Source organism: Dromiciops gliroides, chromosome 4 (genome assembly GCF_019393635.1).
Source record: "Dromiciops gliroides isolate mDroGli1 chromosome 4, mDroGli1.pri, whole genome shotgun sequence".
Classification (NCBI taxonomy): domain Eukaryota; kingdom Metazoa; phylum Chordata; class Mammalia; order Microbiotheria; family Microbiotheriidae; genus Dromiciops; species Dromiciops gliroides.
Genome location: NC_057864.1, coordinates 156,129,957 through 156,147,633, shown reverse-complemented (window position 1 = coordinate 156,147,633; position 17,677 = coordinate 156,129,957). Strand labels below are relative to the sequence as shown.

The 17,677-nt window shown below is 40.7% G+C and overlaps 1 protein-coding gene and 1 pseudogene across 1 annotated transcript; one reads left to right on the top strand and one right to left on the bottom strand.

The window, feature by feature from the left end:
• Positions 1-1,857: 1,857 nt before the first annotated feature.
• On the bottom strand, positions 1,858-2,805 carry LOC122726431 (olfactory receptor 10T2-like). The gene has a single exon (XM_043964134.1). The coding sequence runs from the start codon at positions 2,800-2,802 to the stop codon at positions 1,858-1,860; it is 945 nt and encodes a 314-aa protein (XP_043820069.1). The 5' UTR covers positions 2,803-2,805.
• Positions 2,806-6,124: 3,319 nt separating this feature from the next.
• Positions 6,125-6,749, top strand: LOC122754739 (annotated as a pseudogene).
• The last annotated feature ends 10,928 nt before the right edge of the window (positions 6,750-17,677 follow it).

Here is a 17,677-nt window from a genome sequence, read left to right as displayed (position 1 = left end):
CAGAAAAAATAAAACCTGGAAAGACTTATATGAAGTGGTGCAAAGCAAAGGGAGCAGAACCAGGAGAACTGTATATACAGCAACAGCAATATTGTACAATGACCAACGATGTGTGACTTAGCTATTCTAAGTAATACAATGATACAAGACTATTTCAAAAGACATGATGAAAAGTGCTATCTATTTCCAGAGAAAGATCTGATAGAGTCTGAATGCAGATTGAAGTATACTTTTTTTTTTCAGGGCATTGGGGGTTAAGTGACTTGCCCATAGTCACACAGCTAGTAAGTGTCAAGTGTCTGAGGTTGGATTTGAACTCAGGTACTCCTGAATCCAGGGCTGGTACTTTATCCACTGTGCCACCTAGCTGCACCCTGGAGTATACTTTTAAAAACTTTCTTTCTTTTCTCTTTCTTTCTTTCTTTCTTTCCTTCTTTCTTTCTTTCTTTCTTTCTTTCTTTCTTTCTTTCTTTCTTTCTTTCTTTCTTTCTTTCTTTCTTTCTTTTTCTTATGTTTTCTTTCACATGACTAATATAGAAATATGTTTTATATGGCTGCAGATATATAACCTATATAAAATGCCTTGCCTTCTCAAGGGGAGGGGAAGGGGGAAGGAGGGAGAGAATTTGGAACTAAAAATTAAAAAAAATGAATGTTAAAATTGTTTTTACATGTAATTGAGAAAAATATAAAAATGTTCACATAAAAAAGAATTTGACCAGGCTACTAATGTTCAAGAAATTGGCCAGGGTATTGATGTTCAGTCTTGCTTCTTTAGTTCTCCTCTCCCACTAATTTGATAAGCACTTTCTTCTTTTCTTTCTTCCTTTTTCCTTTTCTTTTTCTTTTTTTTTTTGCAGGGCAATGAGGGTTAAGTGACTTGCCCAGGGTCACACAGCTAGTAAGTGTCAAGTGTCTGAGGTCAGATTTGAACTCAGGTCCTCCTGAATCCAGGGCCAGTGCTTTATCCACTGTGCCACCTAGCTGCCCCTTCTTTTCTTTACTCAGAAATGAATTGTAGCTTTTATGTCATATGGAATTCCAAACTAATTATGTGGAAATACTTGAATTATTTTGTATGTTAACATCCAAATATTCATAAATATTTCCACCAGATAACAACTCAAATTTATTTAGTATTTTAGGAGTTATATTTTCTACACACATTCTTCTGTTTGAGTCTGTTAGCCATCCTGTGGGACAAGGAATACAAGTATTGAAACAGAAGCACAGAAATGTTAAGTGACACATCCATGGTACCACAATAAGAATGTGACTTAGCAGTCCCCTGACTGCTGGCCTATTGCTCTTTCTAGATCATCTCTTGCAGCAGGGATGCCCTGGAAGTCAATAGGTCATTTGATCTATAACCTTGTAAAGAGTATAGACTCATAGAATCTTAGAGTTGTAAACAGCTTTAGAGATCATCTAGTCCAATCTTTTGCCTTATTAAAAATCTCTTCTTTAATATCCCTGAAATATTTAGCACTTGCTTTGGACAGTTAGGTAGTGCAAGGGCAGCTAGGTGGTACAGTGGATAGAGTGCTGGGCCTGGAGTCAGAAAGACTGATTTGAACTCAGGAAGACGAGTCTTTCTGACTCCAGGCCCAGCACTCTATCCACTGTACCACCTAGCTGCCCTTGCACTACCTAACTGTCCAAAGCAAGTGCTAAATATTTCAGGGATATTAAAGAAGAGATTGGACTAGATGATCTCTAAAGCTTCTGTTTCAATACTTGTATTCCTTGTCCCACAGGATGGCTAACAGACTCAAACAGAAGAATGTGTGTAGAAAATATAACTCCTAAAATACTAAATAAATTTGAGTTGTTATCTGGACTCTAAGTCCCCTCTATTTATATGCTTTTGGGAAATGAATATCTGCTTATGACCTTCGTTAGGGCTGTCTTTACTTCTTTGTTCCTCAGAGTATAGACGAGGGGGTTGAGCATTGGGGTTATCACAGTGTAGGTCACTGCCACCAGTCGGTCCTTGTCTGAGGAATAGAGGGATGTAGGGCGAAGGTAGATGAAAGAAGCGCAGCCATAATGGACGATGACCACAGTGAGGTGGGAGATGCAAGTGGCAAAGGCCTTTCGTTGCCCCTCAGCTGAGGAGATCTTAAGGATGGTGGAGACAATGAAAACATAGGAGATGAATATCAGCACAAAGGGGACCAATAACACCAAAATACTGAGAAAGAAGATGACCATCTCTTTCATGTTTGTGTCAGTGCAACCCAGCTTGATGACAGGAGAGATGTCACAGAAGAAGTGGTTGACCCGGTTTGAGGCACAGAAGGGCAGGCTGAACACGAGGATGTTGACTACCACAGAGATCATAAAGCCACAGAGGGCAGAAGCCAATACCAGCTGGATGCAAGTGGCTCGGCTGACAATGAGCATGTAGTTGAGAGGGTTGCAAATGGCCACATACCGATCATAACCCATCACAGCGATCAGAAAGCAATTGGTACAAGCCAAGCCTACAAAAAAGTAGAGCTGGGCTGCACAACCAGAGAAAGAAATGGTCTTGTCAGTAGAGAGCAAGTTTGTCAGCATCTTAGGGATGATGACTAAGGTGTAGCAGGTCTCAGAGCATGAAAGGATGAAGAGAAAGAAGTACATAGGGGTATGGAGGGTCCGGTCCAGCCGGATAACAGTCATGATAGTGACATTGGCCATTAAGGTGGTCAGGTAGACCAGCAGGAAGATGATGAAGAGCAGAATCTGCAGGTCTCCCAGACTTGAGAAGCCCACAAGGATGAATTCTGTGATCGCACTATGGTTCTGCCTCTTCATTGGTTACAGAAGAGAAGCTGGAACAACCTAGAAGTAGATAGAATTCAAATGAGTCAGTCAAGGCTTTTGTAAAAGGGACATGCCTCAAATAAATCAGATTCATATATTTGTCCCCAATCCAAACCCTTTGTGTATTTGCTCCTTCCTCTATTATCTGATTTAATAAAGTTGACCAAGAGTATAAGAAAGTGTAAATTGCTTTCTTATCCTTATTATTGACAACTACCAGAGCAAATTGTAGCAAGACTTATACAAAACTATGATTAATCTAAAACAAATTTATTTTTGTCTCTTGAAGATTTTTTCTTCTTATTTGTAAATATGTGACTTTTTTTGCATATAGGCCTAGGGAAGCTAGGTGGTGCAGTGGATAGAGTGTTAGGCCTGAAGTCAGGAAGACTCATCTTCTTGAATTCAAATTTGGTCTCAGACATTTACTAGCTGTGTGATGCAGAGAAAGTCACTTAACCTTGTTTGTCTTAGAGAAATGGCAAACCACTCTGGTATCTCTGCCAAGAAAATCCCAAATGAGGTCACAAAGAATTGGACATGACTGAAACAACTGAACAACTTTGAATATAGGTCGCTCTTAAATTTTGAAACAGAAAATAAGCATATGTGGTAAAATAGTATTAAGTACATGTTGTATTCATATTTTATATGACTAATATTAGAGAGGTAGGGAGAGTATATGCTGTATTTGGATAAATATTAGGTTCATAGTTTCAATTCAGATTAAAAAAAATTCCACATGCAGAAGATAGAAAGAACAGTTAGTGGAGTAAGAATACAAAGGAGTAGCAGACTTGTAAGAAGCTCAGAATGAATTGAGGTTATAATTAAATCTAAGAACAACAAAAATGTTTTTATAGCCATATTAGGGGCAAGAAAAGGACCAAATAAGCAAGGAAAGATATTGTTAGGAGTGGATTAAACAATGATAATGGACATAAGAAAGAAGGCCAAACTATTCAACTTTTACTTTGCTTGCAGGCAGGCTTTCTGCCATGGAAATAATCCCTGAAAAAACATTGGTAAAAAGTTGAAACTCAAGATACGTGAGGACATAACAAGAGAACACCTAGTCATTGTCAATGAGTTAAAGGCATCAGGCCTTGATGAACTAGGGTACTGAACCAGGATATTGAAGAAAAAAATTCAAGATGTGACTATGATGTCAATATCATGGATAATGGGAATGGTATTGCAGTATCAGAATAGAACAAATCTAAAAGGGGAAAAAAGTTGTTTCTTTAAACTATAGACTTGGAACTTTATTTCATTTCATAGCAAATAAGATTCATCACTACAAGAATAGTTTGCTGACACTTAGAAAGGGAAGTGGTGACCACTATAAACCAGCCTAGGGTTATCAAGAACAAATTATACCATTCTAACCTAATTTCCTTTTTTGACAAGGTTACTATATTGGTGGAGCAGGGGAATGATGGGCAGAGTTAAGCTGAATTCAGGAAGGCACTTGACAATATATTTATTGATATTATTGTGGACAACTTTGAAGTGGTATGTACTGAATTATGTCCATGATTAGGCAGAACTGGATTGAGCTGAAAGAGTGGTAATTAATAGATTGAGGTCAAATCCTGAGGAGTCACAAAGAAAATGCTCCCATGGTCTAGCCTTATTTCTTCTATTCATCCTCCTTATCAGTGATTTGAATGGGGGCAGAGGTAGAATGCTTATCAAATATATAGATGATATAAGCTAAAAGAAATAGACATGGCTAAATACTTTGGAGAACAGAAATGGGATCCTAAGAGATCTTGAGAGCTACAATTAAGTACTCAATTTGATAAGATAAAATTTAATAATTTTAAATATATAAGATATATCTAATGAAAAAACTATTTCAGTTGTTGTTCAGTCTTATCCAACTCTTTGTGATCTCATGTGGGTTTTCTTTTTGGCAAAGATACTGGAGAGAGCTGCTATATTTTTCTCCAGCTCATTTTACACATGAGGAAACTGAGGCAAACAGAGTTAAGTGACTTGCCCAGAGTCACACAGTTAGTATCTGAGTCCAGATTTGAACTCAGCTCTTCTTGATTGCAGATTAGGCAGTCTATATACCATGCTACCTAGCCCCCATGTGGGAGTCAGAGTCAGACAAAAGTCCATGTGAAAAATAGCTTAGAGGTTTTGTGGTTCATAAGATCAAAATGACTTGAAATTTTGACATGACAGCTTAAGAGAACTTGCTGAACAGAAGGCTCTAGCTGCAGAAAAGCTGTGTATAGAATGAAGACTAACAGAGTCCCTTGTACTCTGCCCAGGTCAGACAGATTCTGGAGCACTTTTTTCACTCGTAGGCATTATATTGTAGGAAAGTTTTTGGCAAGCAGTAGAAGTGATAAGAAGTCTAAAGGCATCTTGGCTTGACATCCAAATGGGCTGCATTATTCCAAGAGCATTCGCCAAAGAAACTGGCAGGAGGACAATTTATAAACATAAAATGGAACACATTCGTCAACATTTCTGGAGCAATCTGTACGGGGATCAAAGAGTGAGGAACCATTGCATTTGTACTTCAACACCTTAGTCCTGAAAGTCCTATGTGAAAAAAAGCAAAAATGATACTTAGGCATATGGACTTGAAATCAAATCCCATATGAAGGATAGAAACAGATGATACTTCAGAATATGAAATTGGGAAGGGTGGCTGAAAAAACAACAATGACAAATACACATTGAGCAAATAAAGGCTGGATTTGACACAATGTTTAAAGCATGGAAGGATTGCTTTTCACACTATCTCATGGAGGGGATGCCAAAAGAACGGAGAAATTATGGAAGATATTTGTAACCAAAAAAGGAGACCAAGAAAACATCAGTAACTACCAACTTCCCTGCCTACCTTTTCATCTTTATCAAGTTTTTATGGAAATGATATATTTACATATTCAGGGAACACTTGATGAAAATATGAGAAGGGGAACAGGTAGGTTTTTGCAAATCATTTTACATGGCAGACCACATAGTTAGATATACAAACGATTGAAAATGAAAACAAAAACAGATCCCACTGTGTTTGTTAGCTGATTTTTTAAAAGCACTCAAGGAGGCAGTGACTGCTGGGGTGAGGTTGTGGGCACCTGGGGCAGAGCACTGGAGGCAGTGTTGGTGGCAACAGCAGCAGCAGCAGCAGGCCAGGTAGCAGCCTGACCCCACTACCCAGGCTCTAGTCCTCCACATGGGGGTAACACTGATCAGTTATTTGGCTCTCTAGGAGCTGATGCTGAGCTCGGAATAGTACAGTGAGCCCTCTGTGCAGGCAATGCCTGTTGTGGGTAAAGCAGACATCATGGCTACTTATGTGGAGTCTCTGCCAGGAATGTTTGTCAGGCCTGATTCCACTGACATGACTATGTCCCTGTCCACCCATTGGGTCCAACCCGATGACACTGGGTAATAACTCCAACTTCTACCACAATGGGAAAGTCTACCTGAGCATTCTGGTACTTGTGGCCCTGCCTGGAGCCCAGCCCAGAGTATCCCCTCCATGCTTATCTCCACTGAGTAAAAACCCCTGCTCTGAGGAGCCTGGCTTTAAGCAGGAGACACACTCGGGAGAGAGCAGAAACTACAGTGAGTGTATCTGGCACAATACCATCAGAAGGGTGGCGTAGGACATGCTGCAGGGGAAATATTCCTCTCCTGAGCCCCTTAGGAGTGTGACAGAGAAGTCTTTTGTGGAGTATTATGAGTTCTAAGAGCTAATGTGCAGAGACCCACTATATTTCTAGGGTCAGACAATGCAGGACCCTTTTGGGGAGAAGTGAGGCAACTTTGATTACAATCTTTGCTGACACCTTGGGGAAATTCCTCTGAAAGTGTAGGAGAAACACTGGCAGGACAGTGCTAAAATAGACCCTGATAGCAGTTTATCTGAAATAGAGACAAACACCCAGGGGAACTCAAGGGACTAAGCCTGTCCATCCCACCCCTGGGATGGGGACCACTACATCTCCAGCAGGATCCTGCCTATGGACACTCAGACCCCAGGGTGGGAGAGGGCTGTTTGCAGCCTTCTTGGCATCCTAGTAGGGACCATTTTCATCCCATGCAGGGCCAGTCCCAAGGTACTGATACAGGAGAGCCTGGAGCATGGTTCTCTGGCATAAACTGAAAGACATTTCCACTGGGGCAGTTTATTGGGGATAGAGGCAAAGGCTGCAACTCCCACATGGGGTTGTACAGAAGAATCAATGGGGCTACCAGAAGGGAGAGCAGGGTCAAGGGAGTGTGGGTGGAGGAAAGACAGGGTGGTGTCACATGACCTGTGCAGGTGGTTGTCTGGGTGTCTCTCAGTCTTGAAGCTGGGCTTTCTGCTTAGCCCAGCCTAGCCTACTGCAACCTCCTGGACATCATTTCCTGTATGCCACCATAATTTTGTTTCCCCTAATTTATAGTCACTGCTCTAGACAGACCAAGGAAAAAGAACAGTGGTGGAATCTGGGCTACTGTTCAGAAAGCTTTAACTAGCACCTAAGCACCTTTCCCTCCTGCCTCTTTCTCACTCCCCTCTGCTGCCATTAGATAGAAATTTGATTGAGAACAATAATAGGTCTTTGCAAATCCGGCACAGATGCAATGGGAAATTAAAATACTGTTTGTTCCCACAAATTACTGATTCTCATGGAAAAACACATCCTCTGTCCATTTGGAGTTAGGAGCAGTGTAAGGGAATGGTTCCTTCTGAATTCTCATCCAAACAGGGATATTCTTCCTTTGGCATTTTTTTGAGGAGTGGATCGTCCAGCTACTTTTCTTGTTCTTTATACTCCAGTCTATGGCTCCCTCATAAGTTAACAGTACTTTGGGACCTAGAGGGAGCAGTGGTGGCCAGTAGAAGAGGAGAAACAGAACTAAGACTGAAGGGTTCTGTTCGAGGATGAGCACTCTGCCAAAAGTTGACTCTTGGTAGGACAACAATTGTGGGGAACTCATCCACTGGCTCAGTTGGATATTTACAGGGCTAGGTTTATTTAGCTTCAAGGATCCTTCTGGCTGGTTAACACAGAAAGATTGCTTTGGGCATTGTAGTACTGGGCTCCTACCCTCCTCCCTATGTTGGCTCTACCCCAAGCTCTCATAGACAGCAAAGTGGCACAGGTGATAGAATACCAGATCTGGAGTCAGAAAAACTCATTTTCCTGAGTTCCAATCTAGCCTCAGACACTTAATAGCTGTGAGACCCTGGACAAGTCATCTCACCTTGTTTACCTCAGTTTCCTCATCTTTAAAATGATTTGGAGAAGGAAATGATGAACTACTCCAGTATCTTTGCCAAGAAAACCCCAAATGTGGTCACAAAGTCAGACAAAACTAAAAAATGACTGAACAACAAGTCGCTTCCTGCTGTATTATGTTACTTACTAGGGGCATTGTCCACATAACTGCCTAGCTAACCCTAAGGCTTTGGTTAGCATCCTGACTGCCTGTGAGGGAGAATGACTAGATTCTGTGGAAAAGGGAGGTCAGAGTTTAAAGGGCCTCTCCTTTGTGAGTCAGATAGCATATACTTTAGTTCTGATGTTCCAGAATAACCTAGAACTCTATTTAACTTACACACTTACCATTGTGTGGATGGAGCTTATTAGGCAGCAGGGGGGAAATTCTTTGGAAGGGGAAACAAACAGGGTAAAATGGGTTTGTGGAGAAGGAAGAGAACAACAGATAATCATCGGTCAAGATTGGTTACTTCACTCAAAACAAGTTTCAGGGCTGCTAGTCTATGCAGATGTATAGGCCTGGGATAAGTACTAGACTCAACCCTCAAATCTCCTCAGTTGGAGCAGACACAGGGTTGTGAATGAGCACTCTTAATCTGTGGATGCGGTGTTGTTCTGCCATTTATGTGGTTCTACTTCTAAGCAACAATCTGCCTGATCCTGCCATAAGCAGAGTTGTTGTTGTTGTTGTTGTTGTTGCTGCTGCTGCTGCTGTTCACCCAATGACATCAGCAGTGTGGAGACCTGACTTGCAAGTGAATAGGGTTTAAGTAAGGCAGGGTCCTGAAGAGTCATCAGCTTCATCTCTCCTCTAGTCATCTGAGTCCAGTGGCAATATAGGTCAGAATGACTGGCTATGGCCCTGGATGCAATGGGAGACCTTGGCCTTTTTAAGCTAACGTCTTTCCCAAGTCTCAGACAGGAATTTTGTCTTGCCATTGGACTCTGATGACTCTGGAGGAGAGAGTGAGGCTGATGACTTTGCACAGCTTCCTGTTTCACTTAAATCCAACTCATAAGCAGAGCAGCTCTGGCCCAAATTTTATGCTTTAATCTTGAGTTCAGAAAATATATTCATGCAAATCACTTAAAGAGTCATCTTCCTATCTGACTATACGTAAATGATTGTTCATGCAATAAAGTTAGTTTTGGCAAAAAAAGAGCATTTGACTTTGTAGGATAACAAAACAAAACTTTAAAGCTCTCCTCCAGCAAGAAGCCTTTCATTTATATAAGATCATACAATATTCCTTAACAAATACAACCACAGAGACAATGATGGTCAATGATGCTCTATTTGTTAACATGATTCAAGCCATTAAAAATATGCGCTCACCAAAGGTGTTCTCCACAGGCCTAAGGAATGCTTTGTTTATGTCCAAATTGAAGAGGATTTCCCCATGGATTATGAGGTCTTCCTGAGCTATTATTTGTATGTAATATTATGCTGAATGCATTAAACCCAGAATGCAACAGTGAGATCCATGACCATTTGAAAGAGATTGACCTATAAATCAGGGAAAATTAGATCAATGAAAATGCAAAATATTTAGATGATGATGTGCAGTAGGATAGCCAGTCCATTGAGTAAGTGTAACATTACATTTGGGATAGGCATGTAAGATGAAGGGGATGAAGATGATGATGATGGCAATATGACATTTATATGGTGCTAGGTATTCCAAAACATTTCTCATGCTGTTTTTCTTTTTATTCTCACAGCAACCATGTAGGTAACACATGTTTTATCCCTATATTACAAACAAGGAAACTGAAACTCAGAGAGGTTAGATGATTTGCTCTTGGTCACAAAGCTAGTAAGCGTTAGAGGCAAGATTTGAAACTAGGTGTTTCCAAGTCCAAATCTAACACTCTCAGTATAAATAAACAATGGGTTTGGCATAAAAGTGAATGGGAGAGGGGGCAGCTAGGTGGCACAGTGGATAAAGCACTGGCCCTGGATTCAGGAGGACCTGAGTTCAAATCTTGCCTCAGACAGTTGACACTTACTAACTGTGTGACCCTGGGCAAGTCACCTAACCCTTATCGCCCTAAAAAAATAAAGTGAATGGGGGGAAGAAGCAGTATGAATTGCATTTCGGAAATTGCACAAGGCTCTTAACTACCCAAAGCTGCTCACCAGTACAAAGGTCCCTTTTTAAATAAAAAAATGTTCTCCCAGTGATGCTTTACAGTGGCAAATCTTAGAATACTACAGAATTGGGGGCAGCTAGGTGGTGCAGTGGATAAAACACCAGCCCTGGATTCAGGAGGACCTGAGTTCATATCCAGCCTCAGACACTTAAAAAAAACAGCTTCAGACACTTGATACTTACTAGCTGTGTGACCCTGGGCAAGCCACTTAACCCTCACTGACCTGCAAAAAAAAAAGAATATTATGGAATTGATGTTGTGAGTAACCCAAAAGGCAATGGAAAGACACAGGGTGGTCACCAGTGGGCTAAAGTATATTTTCAGAGATAACCTATGCTTAAGAAGACATGTAAAGAGTATCACTGAAGAAATGTATAATGGAAAGGGAGGTGGTCTGGTCATGGATTGAAAGATAGGTAGGGGTCAGCTAGGTCACACAATAGATAAATCACCAGCCCTGGATTCAGGAGGACCTGAGTTCAAATCCAGCCTCAGACACTTGACACTTACTAGCCGTGTGACCCGGGGCAAGTCACTTAACCCAAAATAAGAAAGATAGGTAGCCATTTGCCTCTTTGGCAACTTCAAAATGTAAAACAAACAAAGAACCAACAACAAAAAACCTAGAGAAAATCTTCCAGCATGTTGGGTTAATTATCTGTACAGCCAATTATGAAAGAACATGTTCAAGAACTAAACAGGTTAAGAAGGCATGGATAGATTTGGCTCCTCACTAATCCCACATCCACGTGATCACAGATCCATTGAAATATTTGAAACTAGAGCAGTGATTAGGATGACCAAGGAACTTACAACATTATCTTATTTCAGTAAGTTAAAGGAACTAGGAACATTAACATGGAAAGAGAAGACACAGAGGAGATATAACAGACATATTCATGTATTTGAAGTGCTGGTATGTAGGTGGTATTATCCCCATTTTTGCTGATTATGAAACTGAGATAAGCAGAGGTTAAGTGAAGTTAAATTGCCCAGGGTCATACATTTGAGGCTGGATTTGAACTCAGGACTTCCTGACTCCAGGTCTAGTATTTACCTACTGCACCATGTAGATACCTATTATAGAGGGGGTTCCTGCTGAGATATGGGGTAGACTAAATGGTTCTTGGGATCCCTTCTATTCATAAGAAGGTAATAGAATATTATTACTGAAAGGGTATTTAGAGATCATGTATTCCAAACTTCTCTTACCTCACACACTTATTAATTATGTGAGCCTGGGCAGGCCACTTAGCCTCTGCCTGTCTCAGTTTCCTCCTCCTCTGTTAAACAAGCTGGTGGGACTCAGTGGCATTTAAGGACCTGTATAGCTCTAAGTCTATGATCCTGTGATCAGTTAAATTTCAACCAAAGTATTGCAGTTCAAGTTATAGGTATTTTGGAAGCCCCCGGGATGCTCAGCATAGAACCAAACAATTTTTGTTCCATTAATTTTTCTCTAAGTCCTCTGTTCCCATGAAAACATGAGTAAGAACCAAATCCAAGCTGAAGGCACTGCCAAAATCAGATCATTTGCTTGGCACCCCAGCCATCCCAGCTCCCTGCACACTTCAGACCATCCCTGCACTGCCCTCAGCCCTGCTGCATCAAGGGAAGCCTGCTGTTTTGTTTGCCGACCTACAAATGAAATGCCAATGTGGTGCCGATGTGCTCCACATGCACCTTTCAACACTGAGGGAGGTTTGAGATTTATAGACTCATATTGACTTGGAGCTGGAAGGGACCTTAGAGATTATCTGGCCCAAGTGCTCACTTCATTTAATACTATCCCTGGTAGGTGGTCATCAAACCTTTACTTGAACACTCTCTAGGACATCAAAGGTTCTTATACGTGCTTGTTGATGGATCCAAGCAGCAGGAAGTTCCCAATTTTGTCAGCAAATATAAAACCACAATCATCTTCCCTTCTTCTCCCTTAGGTGTTCTCTTCTCACAGAATCTTAGAGTCAAAAGGGACTTCAGAAGTTGCCCTGTCTGAGCTGTACTGAACAGGAGTTACCTGTATAACATCATCAAACTTGAAGACAGAAATAGACACACACACACACACACACACACACACACACACACGACACAGATAGAGACAGAAAGTCAGAGAAAGATTGAGACAGAAAGAGAGAAACTGGAGAGGGAAAGAGACTTAGGTAGGGAAGAGAGAGGGAAAAAATGAGATGGGGGTGGGGGGAGAGAGAGAGAGAGAGAGAGAGAGAGAGAGAGAGAGAGAGAGAGAGAGAGAGAGAGAGAGAGAGAGAGGGAGAGAGAGAGAGAAGGGAGTGGGAAGGCAGAGATGGGTCAAGAGGGAGAGAGACAGAGAGAATCAATGATTCTTGTGGCTTTCATTGTTCTCCGTGTGCTCCTGTGCCCCATGCCCATAATGCACTCACCCCTCACCTGTTAGAACTCCTAGCTTCCTGCAAGGCTTAGTTCAAGGGTCATCTCCCAATAAGGCCTTTTTTTCCCCCTCCAGTTAATAGCGCCCTCCTACTCATCCCTGAATTACTTTGCAATTACTATTTTTATGATGACTAATTTGTATATATGTTATTCCTTCCTGAAGAATGCAAGCCCCTGAAAGGCAGGGATTATTTTGGTTTTGTCTTTTTCTCCCCAGTACATAGCATAGAGAGACCAAAACATAGTAGGTGCCTAAAAATAATGACTGAATAAGGAAATATGACACGATCTCCAGTATCCTCACCCACCTGTCTGCCTTCCTCTGTGCTTCTTTAATTTGTCCATGTCCTTAAATGTGACACTTAGAAGTGAGCGCAGTTCTTCAAATCAGGTCTGGCCAGAGTGGAGGACAGTGGGTCTCTCACCTTCCCTACTGTCTATGCTATTGATGCAATCCAAGATTACATTAATATTTTTGGTTCCGTTCCTCCCTAAAGGCTTTTCATCTCTACACATGTACTTTTCCTCTTAATAGAATGTGCTTTCCTTGGTTGTCCACCAATACATGTGTCTCTCTTATTTGATACTGAGCTTAAAACTCATTCCCTGACAGATCTTCTCAATTGCCCTCAAACTGACTCAGAATCCCCCTTTCACTCTGCTTCCATCTTGGTCTATATGTTATTTTCATCTGCACTTAGAACCACAGAATGGTAGAGATAGAAGGTCCTTATCAATTATTCAAGCTTCCTCATTTTTACATATGAGGATATGGGAGGATAGTGACTTATCCAAGTCATACAGAGAGTCAGTGGCCTAACCAAGACTAGAAGCCAAGTTTCCAGGTTCCCTTGAGCAATGTTCCTACTATCATGCTATTTCTCCTGTTATATAGAAAAGCTGAATTTTATAAGTTTCTTTTAGCCCAAATAATTCAGAAGAGTCACTGTTAAATAAAATAGAAAGGATGTTTCCCTTTAAGAATATATATTATAGAAAAAAATCTACATGGAATAAACAAAAAACCCAACAACAACCTGAATGAGCCAGTTTTGACTATCTTAACTGATCTGGTTATAAAGGCAAAAGTTTCTCTCATTTCTATAACATTTTAGGATTAATTACCCTCATTTTACACAGATGGCTACTGAGGATCAGAGAGGTTAAATCACTTACCCATGTTGAAAGGGCTAGTCAGCTTTGGAGGTAGAGTCCAGACCCATTACATCATTGCTTTCCACTTTGCTTGACCCCCTTTGCTCTTGACTCAAGCAAGAGTCTGCTCTTACCATGCAAACCTACTCCCTTGTCAGCTTTTCTCCCTCTTTTTGGCTTTTCTCCTACTCCTCCTATTGAGGACACTCTCCCTTTTCATGGCCTGTCTCTGTCACTTTCTTCCTTTCCAACCTAGATATGTACTCTTCTCTTCCAAAGGGCCTTACCTGCATGAAATTCTCATTCCTTGACTCCCAGGTCAGCTCCCATTAGACCCTTCTCGACACTTCATAGCTCCAACACACTGTTATCTGGGGGTCTATGCCATCAGATTATCTGTGTATGTCTATTTGTCTGGATTTTGGGGGGTGTGTCTCATTTCAAACCCCATCAAATAGGGAGCTTCCTGAAGGCAGGGATCTTGTCTCATCCTTCCTCTGGATTTCTCTGCAGTGTCCCAAACAAAGGTTTGCTCATGGAGAAAGGGGACTGGATTTGGAGAGAAGGAATTTATGACAGACTTGCCAACAGGGTGATACATTCCTTGATAGGTCATACTGATTGAGAAAAAAATGAAAATTGTCCCCCCCCCAAAAAAAAGAAAAAAAAAAGAAAGAAAATTGTCCTTGAAAACTATCTCAGATAATACTTACACTTGCTTTCAGGATCCAAGTACAGGTGTAATTTCCTTTTGTATCATTAAACCCAAGGCATCCTGAGGAAGAGAAAGAATGGAAATGGGTTTTGGGGGACTAGGAAACAGCATCTACCTTCCAGCTCTGACTTGGGAAACATCCAGGGTCCCTGGGTCTGAGGATGTATTAGAAACTTCCCTGGAGAGGATGAAGCTGCTGGATGGCTTTGAGGTTGGCAGCTGTGTAGTGGCCCTGAAACAAACATCTATGGTGTGGAGCCCAGAGCTGATATGGCTATAATGCCCCATAGGGATAAGGTCTTGAGGGAAACTTTGAACTTTGGAACTTGGGATGTAAAAAAGTCAGGCAGAAACTTGAATTATCAAGTAAGTGTGTCTAGGTTTGGGGAAAGACCTTAATTTAGAAAAACCAAGGTTGCCCACTGCATCCTGGGTCATTGCCAGTCATCCTGACCTTGGTTTAAGGGAAAGGGGAGGCAGTGTGAATTCATGAATGGATAGAGTGCTGAATTTGACTTGGGTTCAAAATTGACCTTTGACAATTTAATCTATAAAACTAGAGTTTATAGTAGCACCTGCCTCCCAGGGTTGTTGTGGGGATCAAATGAGATGATATTTGTAAAACACTTTCCAAACCTGAAAGTTCTATATAAGTGTTAGCTCTCATTATTAATAATTGCTATCCTATAGTGACCAAGTAATTGAGTGCCTCTTAATCTGAGGTAACTCTCCAAGGTTACTGGCTAAATTACAAATGGTTACAATGGAAGGACTATAGAAAGCTACATAAATGTGTTATCAATTAGGTATTTCATTGGACCAGTGTGGACAGGCAACACCTGAGCTATTAATCATGATTTTCTGTGTAGCTCAAATTATCTTTTAGTGGATCCCCTTTTCTGGAACTGTATGGATTCCCTGTCTTGAATGAGCAACTTTGTGGTTCACATAAACCAGGTAATTGCCTAATATCCACTTTACTGGTGATGTGTAGATACAGACATGGTAATATACAAATAATCAGGTTTTAAAAATGTATCTACTCCTTCCTCTCTTGGGTGACTTTTTTTTTTGGAGGTGGAGATGAATTATCTGGTTTGGCTTTAAAATAACATCATCCCCCCCAAAAAAGTTCCACCAAACTATTAAATTTCTTCCTCTCATATTCTATTCATTTTAGTCATGAAAAGGAGGGACACATTTCACTGCTGCTTAGACCCCCTACTCTTCAAGGTCCTCTATATCCTACTGAAACCTCCATTTTGAAAACATTTCTCAAGCTTTCTTGCCCCACATTTCTCCTTTTGCCACATCCCCCATTTTTCCTCCTCCGTACAACTTGTCCTACATTTTTCTTCCTTTTCCATCTCCCCATTTGCCTTATATCCTCCCCACTCTTTGGTATACCCTTAGATTATCCTCTTGCTTTTAATTCAAGGAAACAAATTTATTAAGTAGGTTATGAATTATTGTGCTGGACACTGGAAGATATGAAGATTAATAAGGGGGAAGCTAGGTGGCACAGTGGATAGAGCACTGGTCCTGGAGTTAGGAGGACCTGAGTTCAAATCTGACCTCAGACACTTACTAGTTGTGTGACCCTGGGCAAGTCACAACCCTGATTGACTTAAAAAAAAAGATCAATAAGGCATTGTAGCTGACCTCATAGAGCTTATAATCAAGAAGTGGACAAAATAGAACCACCAAAAACTCAAATATAAAATAAAATATGAAGGCAACATGTCATACTGTAATGGATATTGAATGAATATGTAATGAACTCTGGACAGTTGGAGGGCCTGGATTCAAAACCTACTTTGAGTATTGACAACCCATGTGACCTTGGACCTCAGTTTCCACATCTATAAAATGGAAGGGTTAGATTAAATGGTATCTGAGGTCTCTTTTTACTCTAGATCTATCATCCTATGATCACATATCTCAAGTGTACAGGAGAAACAAAAAGAAGAGAATCAAAAATCTCCAGGAGACTGGAAAGGGAGGAGGAGTTCCCTCCTTGGTGCTTTTGCTTGGGAGGCAGGGGAGTAGTGGGAAGAGCACTACATCTAGCATCAGACCTTGGTTCAAATCTTGACTTTGACACAAACTGTGACATTGGGAGATTTATTTAGCTTATCTGGGCCTCAGTTTTCTCATCTGTGAAATGAGGGAATTGAACTGGATGAATTCCATGTTTTTCCACAATTGAATTTAAAATTAAATTAAAAATAATTTAAAATTAAACTCCAAATTTTAAACCTCCTATCCAAGAACAACTAGCATTTAAATACCACCTCAATAGTTAAAAAAGTGCTTTATATATACTATCTCATCTGGTCCTCAGAAGTGTGATTAACACCCCCATTTTATTGATGAAGAAACTGAGGCTGAGAAAATTTAAGTGGTTTGCTCAAGGTGGGTCAATCAATAATCATTTATTAAAAGCTTTTTACGTGCCAGGTACTGTGTTAAATGCTAGGGATACAACATAGACAGAAAGATACTTTCTGCCCTCAAGGAGCTTAAAATCTAACAGAGATGATAACACAACAGTAAGCTGATAATATGTTTGTGGGGAGTTCACATAGTAAATATATAAGGTAGAATTTGAACCCAGTTCTTCCTGATTCTGAGGCCAGTATTCTCTCAACTAGCTTCCTATAATGGGGATCTACAACAATAGGGGAAGGACTAGCAGAGTGGGAGGACTCCAGAGGATATTGAGTCACTGGACTGGTGAGAAGGAAGAAAAGGAAGAGTTGCCATTTTCTGGAATCGGACTGAGAAACAGCAGCAGAAGGAAGATGCTCAATTGCATTCCCACATTCCCACATTCCCACATTCCCAACCTGGATCTAGCCATGCCAGTACCACCAGTAATTGGAAATCATCAGCTCTTGCAAGTGATGCCTCTCAAAATGCTCTCATCACCCTGTTAATCTTTCAGAGCTCAGAAAATCATCTTGCAGAAAGGCAAGGACTTGTTTGGAACTGCCCAAAATCTTTACACACACATACATACATATATATAAGCTGCCCAAAATCTTTACACACACACGCATACATACATACATATATATATATATATATATATATGTATATATGTTCCATTTCATATCCAAAGTCATTTAAGAAACTTTTCTTTATCAAGAAGCAAGGAGACAGGAAATAGTCACACTTGCAC